The following is a 14519-nucleotide window of genomic DNA, read 5'->3' on the forward strand; positions in this document are numbered from 1 at the left end:
CATGGCCGCTATATATAGCGCTATCGCATATTATCATATAGCGCTGTCGCATGATGACGTAGGCCCGTGTCAGTTAGGTGACCTAGAAAAGACGGGAATGGAGTACCAGGCGGAGTATATTATTATACCATGAGTGCTACTAAAAACGAAGCTTAATACACCTGTCTGTTGATGTCTGTTCTGTTCTGAACGGTATACTTAAGGCATACATGGGCATACTGAAAATTCCTGGAACTGGCCACCTACTCCACTTAGAAAAAATAAGTCGTCTCATATATCAGAATCCAGAAACTTTCAGTATGGCCAAAGTACGTACTTCATCAGCTCAATTTTCTAAAGTTACACGGAGATTATCATTATTTACAAAGGAGTGACCAAAAACTGGACCATTTAAAATTTTAAGACATAATGCAACATACGTATTTCGCCGCTTAGGCTGTTTAGTACCTAATATTTGATGCTGACTGTACTTCACAATCAAAGGGTTACTATCCAAATTACCTTATCGCTAAACGACCATTACAGCTAGATGACATAAAAGTAAAATACACAGTCAGCATAGAGTCAATTCAGCTGGACGACATGAAAGTAGAATGCTCAGTCAGCAAAGAGTCAATTTAGCTGGATGGCTAAGAATTAGAATGACTAAGTAGCTAAACGTCTGGAAATATAAATAGTCCGTATGATTAGAATACCTAATAAGCCGAAAGTAAAATTATTTGATTGACGTGAACACAGACGAGTTAGTAGCAAAACGTCTGCAAATGTAGGTAATGTGTCAATGTGTTTACAATACAAAGTATGCGCGGGAAGGTTTTAATTATCAAGTGTCATATATCAAAATCAAGACGTTTTGCTAACGAGTCGTTTGGCGTTTATTCCATTTAGTAAAAAAGACATTACACAATACAGACTATTTAGCGTTTATGTCTATTAAGTAATAAAGACATTCGAAGATAAAGGATTTTTGCTGCTAGGTCATTTTAAATTGTAACATTCTAAGATCCAGACGTTTTGCTAAAGAGGCATTTAGCATTTATGTCTATGTTGTCACAAATACATAACAGAATCCAGACATTTCAGCTATATTGTCCTTTAGCGATAAGGTACATTTGATAGTAACCCCAATCAAATACAGAAACTTAGTACAGTCAACGTCAAAGATACGTTTCCATTTTTCGCCTTATTACAAAGGGGTAAGATCTTCGAGCAACACCGGCTTCCGACAAGGGTAAGATGCAAAAGTGAACACATATCTTTGACGTCGACTGTACAAGCCATCTCTTTGACAATAAATTAAAAATAAATGTACATACATGTAGTCTGGCCAACCAATAGAACCTTTTTTTTTTCATGTAGAAATTCTTTATTTTTAGAATGTAGAATCAATTTTACTTAAAAATACTGTTGGTTAACTTGTTTCACAATAATCAGAAAACTTTTATTTTCACTTAGTGTCACTTTCATTTTTCTCATTCAATGTTCACTCTGTCTCCTTTCTTTTATTTCCAGATTTAACACTAAATCTTCCAGTAGATCCATCAATAGTAATATATTTTACACTTGCTAAAGCACTAAACGCACCAATCCCACTCGAATCTGTCCCAGTTGTACCAATCCCAGTTGTAATTGTCCCAGGTATAACTTTATCAGTAGTGACAGTCCCAGTTGTAATTGTCCCAGGTGTAACATTCTCAGTAGTGACAGTCCCAGTTGTACCAATCCCAGTTGTAGCTGTCCCACTGTCATATTCTACTTGAACTTCAGGATAATCTTCATTTGCGTGATTTGTGTCATTTGTTACTTCTTCTTTTATATCCATTTCAAATGTAACTTCTTCTTCACAAATAACTTTAGCTTTCTTCATTACAGCTGCATCTTCATTCTTCCTTTTATACCCTCTAAAGAACACAGGTTGTTCAACAAGTAAAGAATCTGTTATTTCTGTATTATCCTCAGGTTCTTGTTCAATTTTAATTTTATGTATATCTCTGATGTGACCTTCATCCGTTGGTGAATCATATTCTACTTTAATATCTGTATTTTCAAAAGCATCTCTGGTATCTTCATCATCATCATCATTTGTAATTGTTTCTTTTTCAATTGTGTATCTGGTGCTATCATGTTTTTTACTTGTTTGTTTTTTTGTTTGTGTATTTTTCTTTACCATTTGTTTCTTGTTGATTGTTTCATTTTTGAATTCATATACTTTTCTATTGTTCTTAGCTTTAACTTTAAATTTCTTTTGTGCTTCTGTTACTTGTGTAATAAAGCTAATTATCTCCTGAAGTTTAGTGTTACAGTCACGGCAAACAGCTTGTGGTAAATGATTATCTGTAAAGTCTAGATTTACACTGTAATCGTTGAAGACTATGGTGGCTTTGTTTTCCATAAGGAATGGTACGTAGCATGTATCCATGCAGTCTTTGCTGTATTCTGCGCAGAAGCGACATTGCTCAATGATTTTCTCATTAGAATCTGAAATTAAAGGTTTAGATTAAAACCAATAAAACAAGACAAAGTAGAATATTTATAACTAAATAAGGGATTGACAAAATGAAACATCGACAAACCTATTATCGATCAGCAAAGCAAGTCAAAGATAAATATAAAAGTACCTAGAGCTCAGGAATGCACTCTTGAAATTAACGGAGTTAAAAAAAATGACGGAGTATCTTATTGAGCTTACTCCTACTGTCGGCAACGGTGGGACTATAATATTTATTCATTATTTAAAAATAAAAAAAGTTCCATGGTTAAATGGATGCCGTGAACTTCGAGGAGTTAGGAGTAGTTATATTAAATTATGATCAGCAGAATAAAAAAACCGGGCAAGTGCGAGTCGGACTCGCGCACGAAGGGTTCCGTACCATAATGAAAAAAAAAACAGAAAAACAATGCAAAAAAAATAACGGTCACCCATCCAAGTACTGACCACGCCCGACGTTGCTACTTTGGTCAAAAATCACGTTTGTTGTATGGGAGCCCCATTTAAATCTTTATTTTATTCTGTTTTTAGTATTTGTTGTTATAGCGGCAACAGAAATACATCATCTGTGAAAATTTCAACTGTCTAGCTATCACGGTTCGTGAGATACAGCCTGGTGACAGACAGACGGACGGACGGACGGACAGCGAAGTCTTAGTAATAGGGTCCCGTTTTACCTTTTGGGTACGGAACCCTAAAAAAGAACCTACCCGAGTCGGTAGAGCTGTTTGAATCATGTCGAGTCCTCTTCGACGGCCCTGGCTCTGTAATCTCTGTATCATCCGTATTTACCTGAAACAAAGATACATACATACATATAAATCCTTGAATACGACCTCATTCCCATGGGCGCTTTTACAACGCGCGTTAAAAAAGCGTTTGAATGACACAAATGGATACGTGTGTATTTATTCACTACGGCGGTGGCGGTGTTTATCAAGCGTTCTTGGATTTTCGTTGGTCGTTAAATCGAATTTAGAGTGCGGACAGATTCATGCGCTTTTTTAACGCGCGTTGTAAAAGCGCTCGTAGGAATGAGGCCTTAGGGGATCTGAGACCGGCTTGACCGGCTATATTAATCATAGATATAATAGATTGATAAATCAAATATCATGATTTATATTGAAACCAAGCGCCGGCTTTTTATTTTCACCACCTATATACTGTGACGTCACAACCGAAATTTAGTGATGGGAAATCCAAACCGATTCAAAACATCGATGCCCCGCTACGATGCAACTGTCTCGCTCATAGATTTTATATCTGCGGTCTCGCTCGCTCACACACAATAAATCTATTCACTAACCTCATCATCATTTTCAATGAGTTTTAGTATATTAACAGTAGGGTATGCCGTTTTTTTCAACAATCGCAACTTTTTCCCCTCAATGAAACTGGTATTGTCAAAATGTATGGAACAAATAGTACTGTGTTTAGTCGGAAACCAGTCTTTCCTTCCCGTGGCTGCAATCCATTTCTCTTTTAAGACTGGATCATGTGGGAAACTAAAATAATGAAAGGTTTTTTTAATCAACGTATCAACAATATAGACATAGTCGTATAATTATGTTCAAATTACCCTCCTTTATTAATGCCGTCCTGCAAAATAAGGACACGAGCTTGTTTTTTGTTTTAACTTTGTACTAAATTGGTGTTTTTCTTTAAATCATAAATCCTGTATTCGTTACGAATAGTTTTGTAACGTTAATCTGCAGTTACTTAGGTTATATTATTGGAATCACAATTTGGAATACTTATAAAATAGTTTGAAAATGAATTTACGCATAATATAATTTTAAAAGTAATTACCTGTGATAGGAAATATGTCCTTGCCTTTGGGTGCTCGCAATTGTTGGGCTGTTGCAGTTAATTATCACGCAACGAGGCATTTTTTAAGTTTTCCGGGTGTCCGGCTGCAACAACTGACGCGCGTGGACTGTCAGTAGCGACGGCCAACGTCGACGCTTGGTCGGGGTTCGGACACGCTAAGTACCTACGTACCTACCTACTTAGCGTGTCCGAACCCATATTGAATGCATCTGCATTTGCGTTAATCTAACGCCCGCTTCGCGTCTTGGGCTTGGCTGGTCCAACAAGTTTCCATCGCCATACAGCGTGGGAATGCTGCCAACATAATGGGAACTTTCGGGCCGGGCTTGGTGCAGGGTAGGAGATGAGCGTTAGTTTATAGATGCTTATTATGAAGCTTGTTCCAGAAATTATGGTTTGTTTTTTATTGAAATGTATTAATGTAGAATAAGTTTGTGACGATGCTAGCGCGGATTTTATTTTGACGAAGCATATACCAGCGATCACGGCCCCCACCAGGGGTAGGGCGTGCCTGGATCATATTTTCATTAAAACCGACCACAGTGCTACAGGTATGGTATGCAAAAGTGCGATAACTGATCACGACCTAACAATAGTCAATGTGTCACATCCTATCAGTGGTCGCAACCGTGACCGTAATACTTGCCGGATCAACATCCAAGAAATCTCAGCAGAGCTACGCAATACCGACTGGGAGCCTGTAACAAGCTGCGAAGATGTAAACAGTGCTGTTACATTATTCGATAACATCATTTCCAGCGCAGTGGACAAAAACACCAATGTAGTCAAACTTAGCCGTAGCCGGTTCAACTTAAAGCCGTGGATGACCGCTGGCTTAATAAGATGTATGAGACATCGTGATAGCCTTCACTTACAGGTAAGAAGGAATCCCGACAACCAAATTCTGAAAGCTAAATATATTCGTTACAGGAATTTTTACGGCCAACTGCTACGTAATATTAAAAATGAATATGACAACAGAGAGCTAACCCGCAATAGTAACAACCCAAAAAAACTTTGGAAGTCTATTAAGAGAATTTGTGAATATTCAAAACGCAACTCTGATGCCAGTGAACTTACAAAAATTTCCACAACTAGCCAGGAATCTCTCAATTTGTGTAATAGTCATTTTGCATCGATAGGTGAAAATTTAGCTGATCAAATCTTGAAGAGGCTCAATACTACTCAGCAAAGTCTTGCGTCATCTTGTACACAAAGTAAAATCCCCGCTCAATCCTTTTTTCTTACCCCAACTGATCCTCATGAAGTAAGTTGTCTCATAAAAGATTTAAAAAATGAGAGTGCGCCTGGGCCAGATGGATATAAGCCTGCGTTGATAAAAGGTATCAGAGAATTCGTTTGTGCTCCCCTTGCACATATTTTCAATTTAAGTTTACGCTCGGGTTCATTCCCTGAAGCTTGGAAGAGGTCCGCGGTATCTCCTATCTTCAAATCTGGCCAGAAAAATAATCCCGACCACTACCGTCCGATATCTCTTCTCTGCATTTTTTCTAAATTGCTGGAAAAAGTAGTCAACAAACGCCTTACAAATTTCTTGGAAAAATTTAACCTTTTATCTAACAGACAATTTGGGTTTAGACGGGGTAGGTCTACCGAAAATGCCGTCACACTATTGTCTGACCTAATTGCAAAGCAGCTCGATCAGGGAAGACACTGTATTGGGGTCTTTCTTGATCTGGCCAAAGCATTCGATACCGTCTCAGCGCCGATCCTCCTTAAAAAACTTGAACACATTGGCATAAGAGGTTCGGCGCTGGGATGGTTCAAAAGCTACCTCACAAATCGCAGGCAGCACATTAGAGTTAGTGATACAATAAGTAGCGAGTTGCCCATCAATTTCGGTGTCCCACAGGGAAGCATCCTTGGGCCAACGCTCTTTCTTATATATATGAATGACATTCTTTCCATTCAGCTGCAGAATGCAGAGTTGATATGTTATGCTGATGACACTGTGGTCCTCTTCAGTGGGCATTCGTGGGCTGAGGTAACCTCTATAGCAGAAACTGGTATGTCATGTGTAGCGGACTGGCTGGATAAAAATTTATTCACCTTGAATACCAAAAAAACTAAATTTTTAACTTTTTATAAAACGCTTTCATCAGCACCTCTCTCTTGTAACACTTTGGCATTGTCGTCCAGTCACGGCTTATGCGACTCCATTGAACGTGCTGAGACGGTAAAGTATCTCGGAGTGATGATTGACCAAAAGCTTTCCTTTAGACAACACATTAAAATACTGTCTGGTAGGGTGAGAAAAGTTATTTATGTTATGAAGCTTCTAAGAGGTGGGGCATCCCGAGATATTTTAAAGCTAGTATATTTTGCACTCTGCCAATCTATTATTCAGTACTGTATTGCGGCCTGGGGTGGCGCCGCCAAATGTGCAATGATAGAGGTAGAACGGGCGCAGCGAGCTGTGCTGAAGGTAATGCTGAGAAAACCTTTCCGCTATCCTACCGACGAGTTGTACGGAGAAACATCATTTCTTAGAGTTCGTCAACTTTTCGTAGTAAAAGCTGTTACTGAATCTCATCGAACTGCTGTAGCTTCTGTAGACCACGTCAGACGTCGTCAAAAACGTCTTAATCACCTGACTGTCTGTTGTCCTCGAGTTAATACTGCTTTTGCCAAACGCTTTCCAGTCTTCCTACACCCCATAGTTTACAATAGGGTTTCCAAATTATGTAACTTTGATGACTTCTCTTGCTCTGTATTAAAATCGAAAACTAAGAAATGGCTTCTTTCACAGTCTTACGATCAGACAGAAGAAATTATTCATTCTTAGGTAGCGTATACACACACACACACACACCTACACGCACACACACACACACACACACACACACACACACACACACACACACACACAAGTCACTCCTTAAATTTAAATTCCTGCATGTTTTATTTCTGATTGTATTTTTTTTTTGTTTGTATATATTCCTGCATGCATTTTTTGTACTTAAATTAATTTTATATTAGATATTTCTCATTCAAAAACGGCCATCATATTCAGTTTTGTTAAAATCTCTCAGTAAAATCTATTTTTCCGGTTCCCGAGATACAGGCTGCGCCTAGTTTGGGGCCGATGGATATTAGTTTAATTTTAAAATCTAATTTTCTGCTAAGTTCAATCTGTGATGTCAATTGTAAAAAATATTTGGTCAATAAACGATTTATTTATTTATTTATTTATTATATGGCGGATTACCTTTGCATTTGATTATGAATAAAATTTAATGTATACAATTTATCCGATAGTATATTACTTACATGAGCTCCCCAGCCCTAACCTGAGGGCCTGCCGCGAACCACGTTGGACGTGTTGCCTCAATGTCGCACTTGCAAATTCGTAAGTCAGGGAGGCAACACGTCGAACGTGGTTCGCGGTAGACCCTCTGCTCTCCAACTTAAACAAGTTTACAGGTGTAATAAGCATTGTAAAATTACTTGAGTAACATTGTAAACGGTAGGTAATTAAGGTATTGTACCCTAGGAGTGGGAGTATAAAATAACATTAGAATACTTACTAGTACAGGTACAAACAAAGTCGGAATGGAGTCGATTCTGAGTTTAGTTCGTACTTTTCCCCTGAAATACTTTTGTTCGAAATGTTTTGAACATATGACGGAGTATTTTTGGGGAGTCCAGGTTTTCCTATCAACTGCACGGAGCCATTTCTGGCGCAATTCGGGGTTCTGAGGGAATCTGGAACGGGAAGGGAAGAAAGTCGGATACAACCACCATAGAACCGGATAAAACCGACACTTTTGCTAATCAAAATTGACCCTTATCACCGAGCAAGATAGATCATAATTCATAGGAGACTAGAGAATCCGGTCTTTCGTACTAGTTTTACAGTAATGTCATAAATTAACATAATTGACTAATTGTAATGTTAATGCTAACGACTTAAGTGGAATCGACTGATTTGATCAGAAATGAAATTGGCGTCAATCTCCGTATTCTTGCGTCCGCACCTCATTTTATCGGTCATTATAGCCGGTTGAATTCGGCGAGCCAAATTGGTATTTGCGTCCGCACCTCCTGATTCGATCGGGCAATTGAATGAGATTGGAAAAAAATTCACTAATCTGGATACGCCTTTAATACTAAAAGCTATAGCCTGTCTTGCCATTTCCGTCAGTAGAAAAAAAATGCAGGCGCGAAGGGTTATCGTTCCATAGAAAATCTAAACGCTCGAACTAAATTCCAGAAGGTCATAGTTTAAATTTATCGCTAAACATATGCGTATTAAACGAATAAAAATACTTTTTAAGTTTGTTGTGAAAGCTAGTTATTTTATTTATCACAGAAGTCATCGATATCGATATTAGTCATAACATCATTTTTGTCAAGCCCTAGCGTATCATAACAATTTTGATTTTCGCACAAAATATTGACAAATGTGACAAAATATTAGCACATTACGAAAGAAATGCTTACATTTAACTTTATAAACCGGCTTCATACACTATTTACGCTATGTATTTGACGTAATTTACACCGGAATAATCATAATTACCTGTGAAATGAGTAATTTCCTGGATTATTGCGCGGCGTTACACTACAATCTAACACACAACAAGACACCATGTTATCTGCAATAGGTTTATCAGTTTTCTTCCATTATTAAATTTTCGAAATTCAAAAATAAGGTTATAAAGGGCGTTAGGACGCTAAACAATCTCAAGTGATCCCGTTTTTTTTAATTTGTAGTCTGTCTCTTACGCACTCATTCGTGACAGCTTCCCTTGTCTCTGTCACACATATTGATTGTTCCATATGCCCGTCCCGCTCGTTCTTGTTATGTTGGGTACAGCAGGGCAGTAATTGCTGGGATACCATGTTGGTAAAATTTACCCCATATTTTGACAGATTATGCCCGGGTGCAATAGGGAGTAGACATGTGTCGTTCGCGAGCGAGTGATTCAAATGAACTGTATCTTTTGATTGAACTAGCTCACTCTTCAACTCAGTACAGATTTGACTAGCTCATTTCGCTCAGTAACTCTTTTATATCGGTGTTACTTGCTCGCTCTTTCCCACTCATGATCGAATGAGCGGGCCCAGCCAAACGAGTGAGACGATGCGGAGTGACGGTTTCGGAGCGTTTCGGATGAATTCGGAGGGTGCCGGGAAAACATGGCGGGATCCGTACCGTGTGATTTGCTTTCTTCGTCGCACTTATGGCTGTGCGTATTATATAACCATCCCATTTACGCACTTTTATGTACAGAGTACTGTTGGATGTCGAGAGAGCAGACTACGGCTGTCGTTTGTTGACCAATTTTAGTTTAAGATTTAATTGACGGGCTTAGGTAGTGTAATTAATGTAATGATAGTCTAATATTTTTATGAAATGTACACTATATAGTATCAGATTTTCATCATAATTGCCAATCTAGATTAGAGGGGTTTATGTTTAATATGAGGTACGTTTAGGAGAAACTTTGTTTTTCCCTCGTTTTATTATTAACCTAAAAAATCTAGATTGACAGTCCTAAGCCTGTCCAAGTATGAAGGAAAATCTGCTTAATATGTATATTGTAGTAAATGTATGTATAGTATAGCTTATATAACACTAATAATGCATATTTTTTAACGATCAAGTGCGTAGGTAATACAAATCAAACCAAACAATTCAATCAATCTGATTGATTGACATCTCTCTCTACTCACTATTTAATCTACAGATCTACTGAGCGAAATGAGCTAAATGAGTGATATATATCACCGCGAGCGAAAGATATGAATCACTCTTTTCAACTCAGTGAACGATTATGCGCATCTCTAATAGGGAGTGCTACTGCAATGTTCTGCCGCCAGAGTGCAGCTCTAATTTGTTTAGTAAATCATAGAGTAACTTATACATTCTACGACTTAAACAGTTTTTTGACAAGTTTTTACTATGACATTGATGCATCAAGGCGGTTTGTTTACAGGTGACCTACAGCGAGATCTGAAATTTCGCTATCTGCTTCTCTGTCGATCGAATAAGCAAGAGTAATAGAGGCAGAAATCGAACTTTCGATTGTCGTGTTTCACGGTAGGCCATGTGATTGAGTTAGTGACGCCCTCTACGCAGAGTTTTGCGTAATATTCCCTATTAAATGTTATGCAACTACATAATTTATAATTATATCATGTAATATTATGAATAGTCTCTAACTAAGGAATAACTAACGACTATACTCAAAATCAGAAATAAACACTTACATTTACAGGTGCCGGTGTCAACAACGTTGGGCTTGCGTACTTCCACAGGAATACTTGTCGTGGAGTCTTGCGAAAATGAAACTGTTCGAAATGCTTGGAGCATATGCGGTGGTTTTTAGTTGGCGTCCAATTTTTTCTTCCAGTAGCCGCTATCCACTTTTGACGTGTTATTTTATTTCGTGGAAATCTGGAAAATACACACGTAATTTTCATAACCAGGCATCATTGTAGATTAGATTATTACGGAGTAGACATGTGCGCCGCGCCGCCGCGCCGCCGCCGCCGACGATTTTTCCACGCCGCCGCCGCCGATAAATTTGACCGGCGTATAATCGGCGTGGGAAATTTTGATACCTATCGTGTCTTATTCCATGTTGCGTAGTGAGTAGATAGTGTTAGAGGTATAATTTAAAGATCCTTATGCTTTTACGCTTATTATTTGCCAGTGAACCAAATTAGCATCATTTTTGTCGTTGCGCGGTGTTAGCCGTGATAACAATTTAGCGTTAATTTAATCAAGATCTAGTTTCTGGATCTCAGGTTATTATTTGATATTTTATCGAACGCATTTTGTTTTACATCAATAGTCTCTTGATTGTCAAATTAATCAGAAAACTAAAGTCAAGAAAATAGCAGGTTCTTATCCTAGGACATAAACATGCTATTTTCTTCTTAGAATCTCCAGCAAGCTGTCACCACGATTATAATTGCGTATTATATGATTTCTCGTGTGATGCTGGTGACACGCACAAGGGTCATCATATAAATAAATAAATAATAAATAAATAAATAAATTCTATAGGACATTTTTACACAAACTGACTAAGCCCCACGGTAAGCTCAAGAAGGCTTGTGTTGTGGGTACTGAGACAACGATATATATAATATATAAATACTTAAATAAATAGAAAACAACCATGACTCAGGAACAAATATCTGTATCATCATACAAATAAATGCCCTTACCAGGATTCGAACCCGGGACCATCGGCTTCATAGGCAGGGTCACTACCCACTAGGCCAGACCGGTCGTCAAAATACCATATGATAATCATATGATAGATATGATTAGATTTATTTATCACATAATATAGAATTTCATTTAAAATTACACACAATCAATTCTTAGTAATTTTATGGTGATTATCAGCTTATTTTACTTAACAATATATATATCAATCAAAATTATGAAAGTTAGGTTAAAGCTTCGTAATGAGACAGGGGTATCAGCGACTGCCCATCGCCTCACTATCCCGATTCTCATTGGGCATGCAGCTTGATCAGCGCAGGGTTATGTTATGACTGTTTATTATCCGTCCCTGAGCGGTGGAAGTGGTTATTTGTGCGTAATTTAATTATTTGTGTCATTGCTTGAGCTCGGCTACAATAACTCGTTGAAAAAAAAATCGTTTCAAGCACTTTACAAAAGTTTGAAACGTATCTGAACGAAGTGGTAATTAATACTTAATAAGCGAATCGGTTTTAATTAATTCATTTACTTAATTATTTCATAATCGTTCTAACAAAATATATTTTTAAGTGTTTGAAATCAGAAATTAATGCAGCTATAGGTAACGTGGACTAAATAACACAGAAATCACTACTTGAGTAACTTGAACAGGAATTTATAGTGTTTTTCGATTAAATATCTTGATGTATCGTATTATGAAATAAGAGATCTTGAAATATTGAAACAGTATTATTACCTATTATAACTTACTGTATTGAATTATAGTCTTTGGACGTTTATTCACTAAGTAAACGTTCAAATGCTTGATATATTATATATATCGTTGTCTGAGTACCCTCAACACAAGCCTTCTTGAGCTTACTGGGGGACTTGGTCAATCTGTGTAAGAATGTCCTATAATATTTATTTATTTATTTATATGCTTATTCTAATCATAGTTAGCGGATCTAATACTTCCCTTATCATGATTAAAAGCTGTTATGTTATGATTGTTATAATATAAGGCGGCTAGTGTTAAGCACTGGGACATTTACTTTATCTTCATTCCCGAATGTTAGCAACTTTTTGAGCATTTAATTATTTTTTATTATATAATTGGTTAAAAATATTGTGTTTTCTTCTCTTTATTTATTTCTCATCTTAAGTTAGGTTATGTATAATATGAATATAAAAGTAAAATATAAAAACACTTACAAAACACTTCTCAGAAAAATATTAATAACAACTGTAATCGGGATATACCTAGCATATTTAACTACCGTTTGATACATTTTTAAGCTTCGTAACAGTAAACTATGCTAAAAACAGTTAACATGTGTACCGTGGGTGGTAACTAATACACCCCAAATTTGGAATAAAATAGTCTGATAACGTCCCTTACTAAACAAGATTCACTAAATTATCAAAAATTTCATGGGCGCAAAGGACATTGATACTGTTTTTGACCAATTCTAAAGGACATTAACTTCTTTCCTATTTAATTTATAGATATGAGTGCTAATTTAGGTTAAAGAGACTAACATTTTGAGTACTTTTCTAATACACATCAAAAATATAGCTCGATAAACAACAAAAATATATCAAATTTAAAAAAAAATTGCAGTTTTTCGCTTCTCCTGAAAACTAGCATTTTGTCCTTTACGCCAATTGAACCCAAAGGTATCGAAATGGTTGCCAAGTGACATGATGGGATATAATTTTCGGCAATAATTTAGAAAACGCACATAATTAAATATGTTTTGGATAGCCTAGTAAATACTCAGAAGGCTTTAATGTAGAGTTTCTACAGCCACGTTCTCATGCAGTATCAAAAATTATGCCACGCCGATTTCACGCCGATCACGCCGCCGCCGCCGGTCATAAAATCATCGGACGCCGCCGCCGATGATATTGCCATCGGCGCACATCTCTATTACGGAGACTGTTTTTTTATTCTAAAATTCTTTCCATCCGAAGATCTCGGGTTCCAATCTCAGGTCATATCATATCAATAAGTTTCATATTTATTGATGGCATTTGATATTTACCAGTCGGTATTTGGTGAGGGAATACATTGTAAAGAACCATACTAATTTTAAAAAAGCCTAGTTTCCTCTCCGAGTTGGAAGAGGGCAGCCGCTTGCGGCAAAAACCGGAAAAACGCAAGAGTGACCGTGATAAGCAAGATGCTTATACTTATATTAATAGCATAGGCGAATCTAAACCCTGGCCAGCCTGGCCTATATTATTTATACATTTGAAGCTTATATAACAACTTATACTTTTCAATATTTTCCAAATACTTGATAAAGTAAATAATAGAAACTACCTCAATTTTAGGGTAATTATAAGCATAGCGGGCTGGTATCCCTAAAATAAACGTTTACTAAATTACGCACGCGTTTCAAAATGGCTGACGGCTTAAATGTCGACGGTGTACATATTTTAGTAGGTTAATTTGGCAGAAACGCTTTTTTTCTGATTTTTACTGCGAATAATGCAATGTGGTCTCTAAAATGTTTGTATACTAATACTGAACTTACCTGTGAAAGGTTAAGTCTTCGTGTTTTTGCCGATTATCGCTAGCACAGTTCAAAATTGAGCAACTAACCATTTTTATTCGTTAAAACTTTGTAATTTCTTTGATAAATATTATAATTTTTGTATGCAAAAACACATATTCACCATGAAAACTATAGAAATCACTGTTCCCACACTGGGAACGTTGTTCCCCACCAAAGCTTGGCATGGTATGAGATTCTCCCTAAAAAAATGAGACTGACAAGGACAAGCGATCATAACGTTTCCTTCTTCACACCTATTGTAAGTTCCGTAAGTTCCATAAGACTATTTCGTTCGGTCTTGGTGTTATTACCTTGTTCCACTGCGGATCCGTATGCCGCATTGCCCATGCCCGCATTGAATGCCGTCCGGTGTGCGTGCGGGACAGCTATATACCGGCATAGCGCTGTCTCGTCCACACATCGAAATGGAGTCTAAGAACCGCGGAACATA

The 14519-nt window shown here is 37.3% G+C and overlaps 1 protein-coding gene across 4 annotated transcripts; it reads right to left on the reverse strand.

Moving 5' to 3' along the window:
* Positions 1-135: 135 nt before the first annotated feature.
* On the reverse strand, positions 136-14275 carry LOC134802695 (uncharacterized). Of its 4 annotated transcripts, XM_063775335.1 has the most exons (6): positions 14048-14275; positions 10562-10742; positions 7867-8044; positions 3795-3993; positions 3199-3280; positions 136-2478 (listed from the first exon to the last, which is right to left on the reverse strand). In XM_063775335.1, exons 2-6 carry the CDS (start codon positions 10656-10658, stop codon positions 1484-1486), a joined length of 1551 nt encoding a protein of 516 aa, XP_063631405.1. In that variant the 5' UTR covers positions 10659-10742; positions 14048-14275; the 3' UTR covers positions 136-1483. The 4 variants fall into 4 exon arrangements, with proteins under 4 accessions (XP_063631405.1, XP_063631406.1, XP_063631407.1 ...); XM_063775336.1 differs by lacking the exons at positions 7867-8044; positions 10562-10742; positions 14048-14275 and adding exons at positions 4298-4410; positions 8862-8999; XM_063775337.1 differs by lacking the exons at positions 10562-10742; positions 14048-14275 and adding an exon at positions 4298-4410 and having other exon boundaries at positions 7867-7958.
* Positions 14276-14519: the final 244 nt, after the last annotated feature.

The sequence above is a fragment of the Cydia splendana genome, chromosome 25 (assembly GCF_910591565.1).
Source record: "Cydia splendana chromosome 25, ilCydSple1.2, whole genome shotgun sequence".
Classification (NCBI taxonomy): Eukaryota; Metazoa; Arthropoda; class Insecta; order Lepidoptera; family Tortricidae; genus Cydia; species Cydia splendana.

What these genes read in the sequence shown, in the direction of transcription:
- LOC134802695 (XM_063775335.1), bottom strand. Translation starts at nt 10,658, where the DNA reads ATGCTCCAAGCATTTCGAACAGTTTCATTTTCGCAAGACTCCACGACA. An exon ending in CGTTGTTGACACCGGCACCT is followed by an intron (nt 8,045 to 10,561) that starts GTAAATGTAAGT and finishes TTCCCGTTCCAG; the next exon opens with ATTCCCTCAGAACCCCGAAT. An exon ending in CTTTGTTTGTACCTGTACTA is followed by an intron (nt 3,994 to 7,866) that starts GTAAGTATTCTA and finishes TCATTATTTTAG; the next exon opens with TTTCCCACATGATCCAGTCT.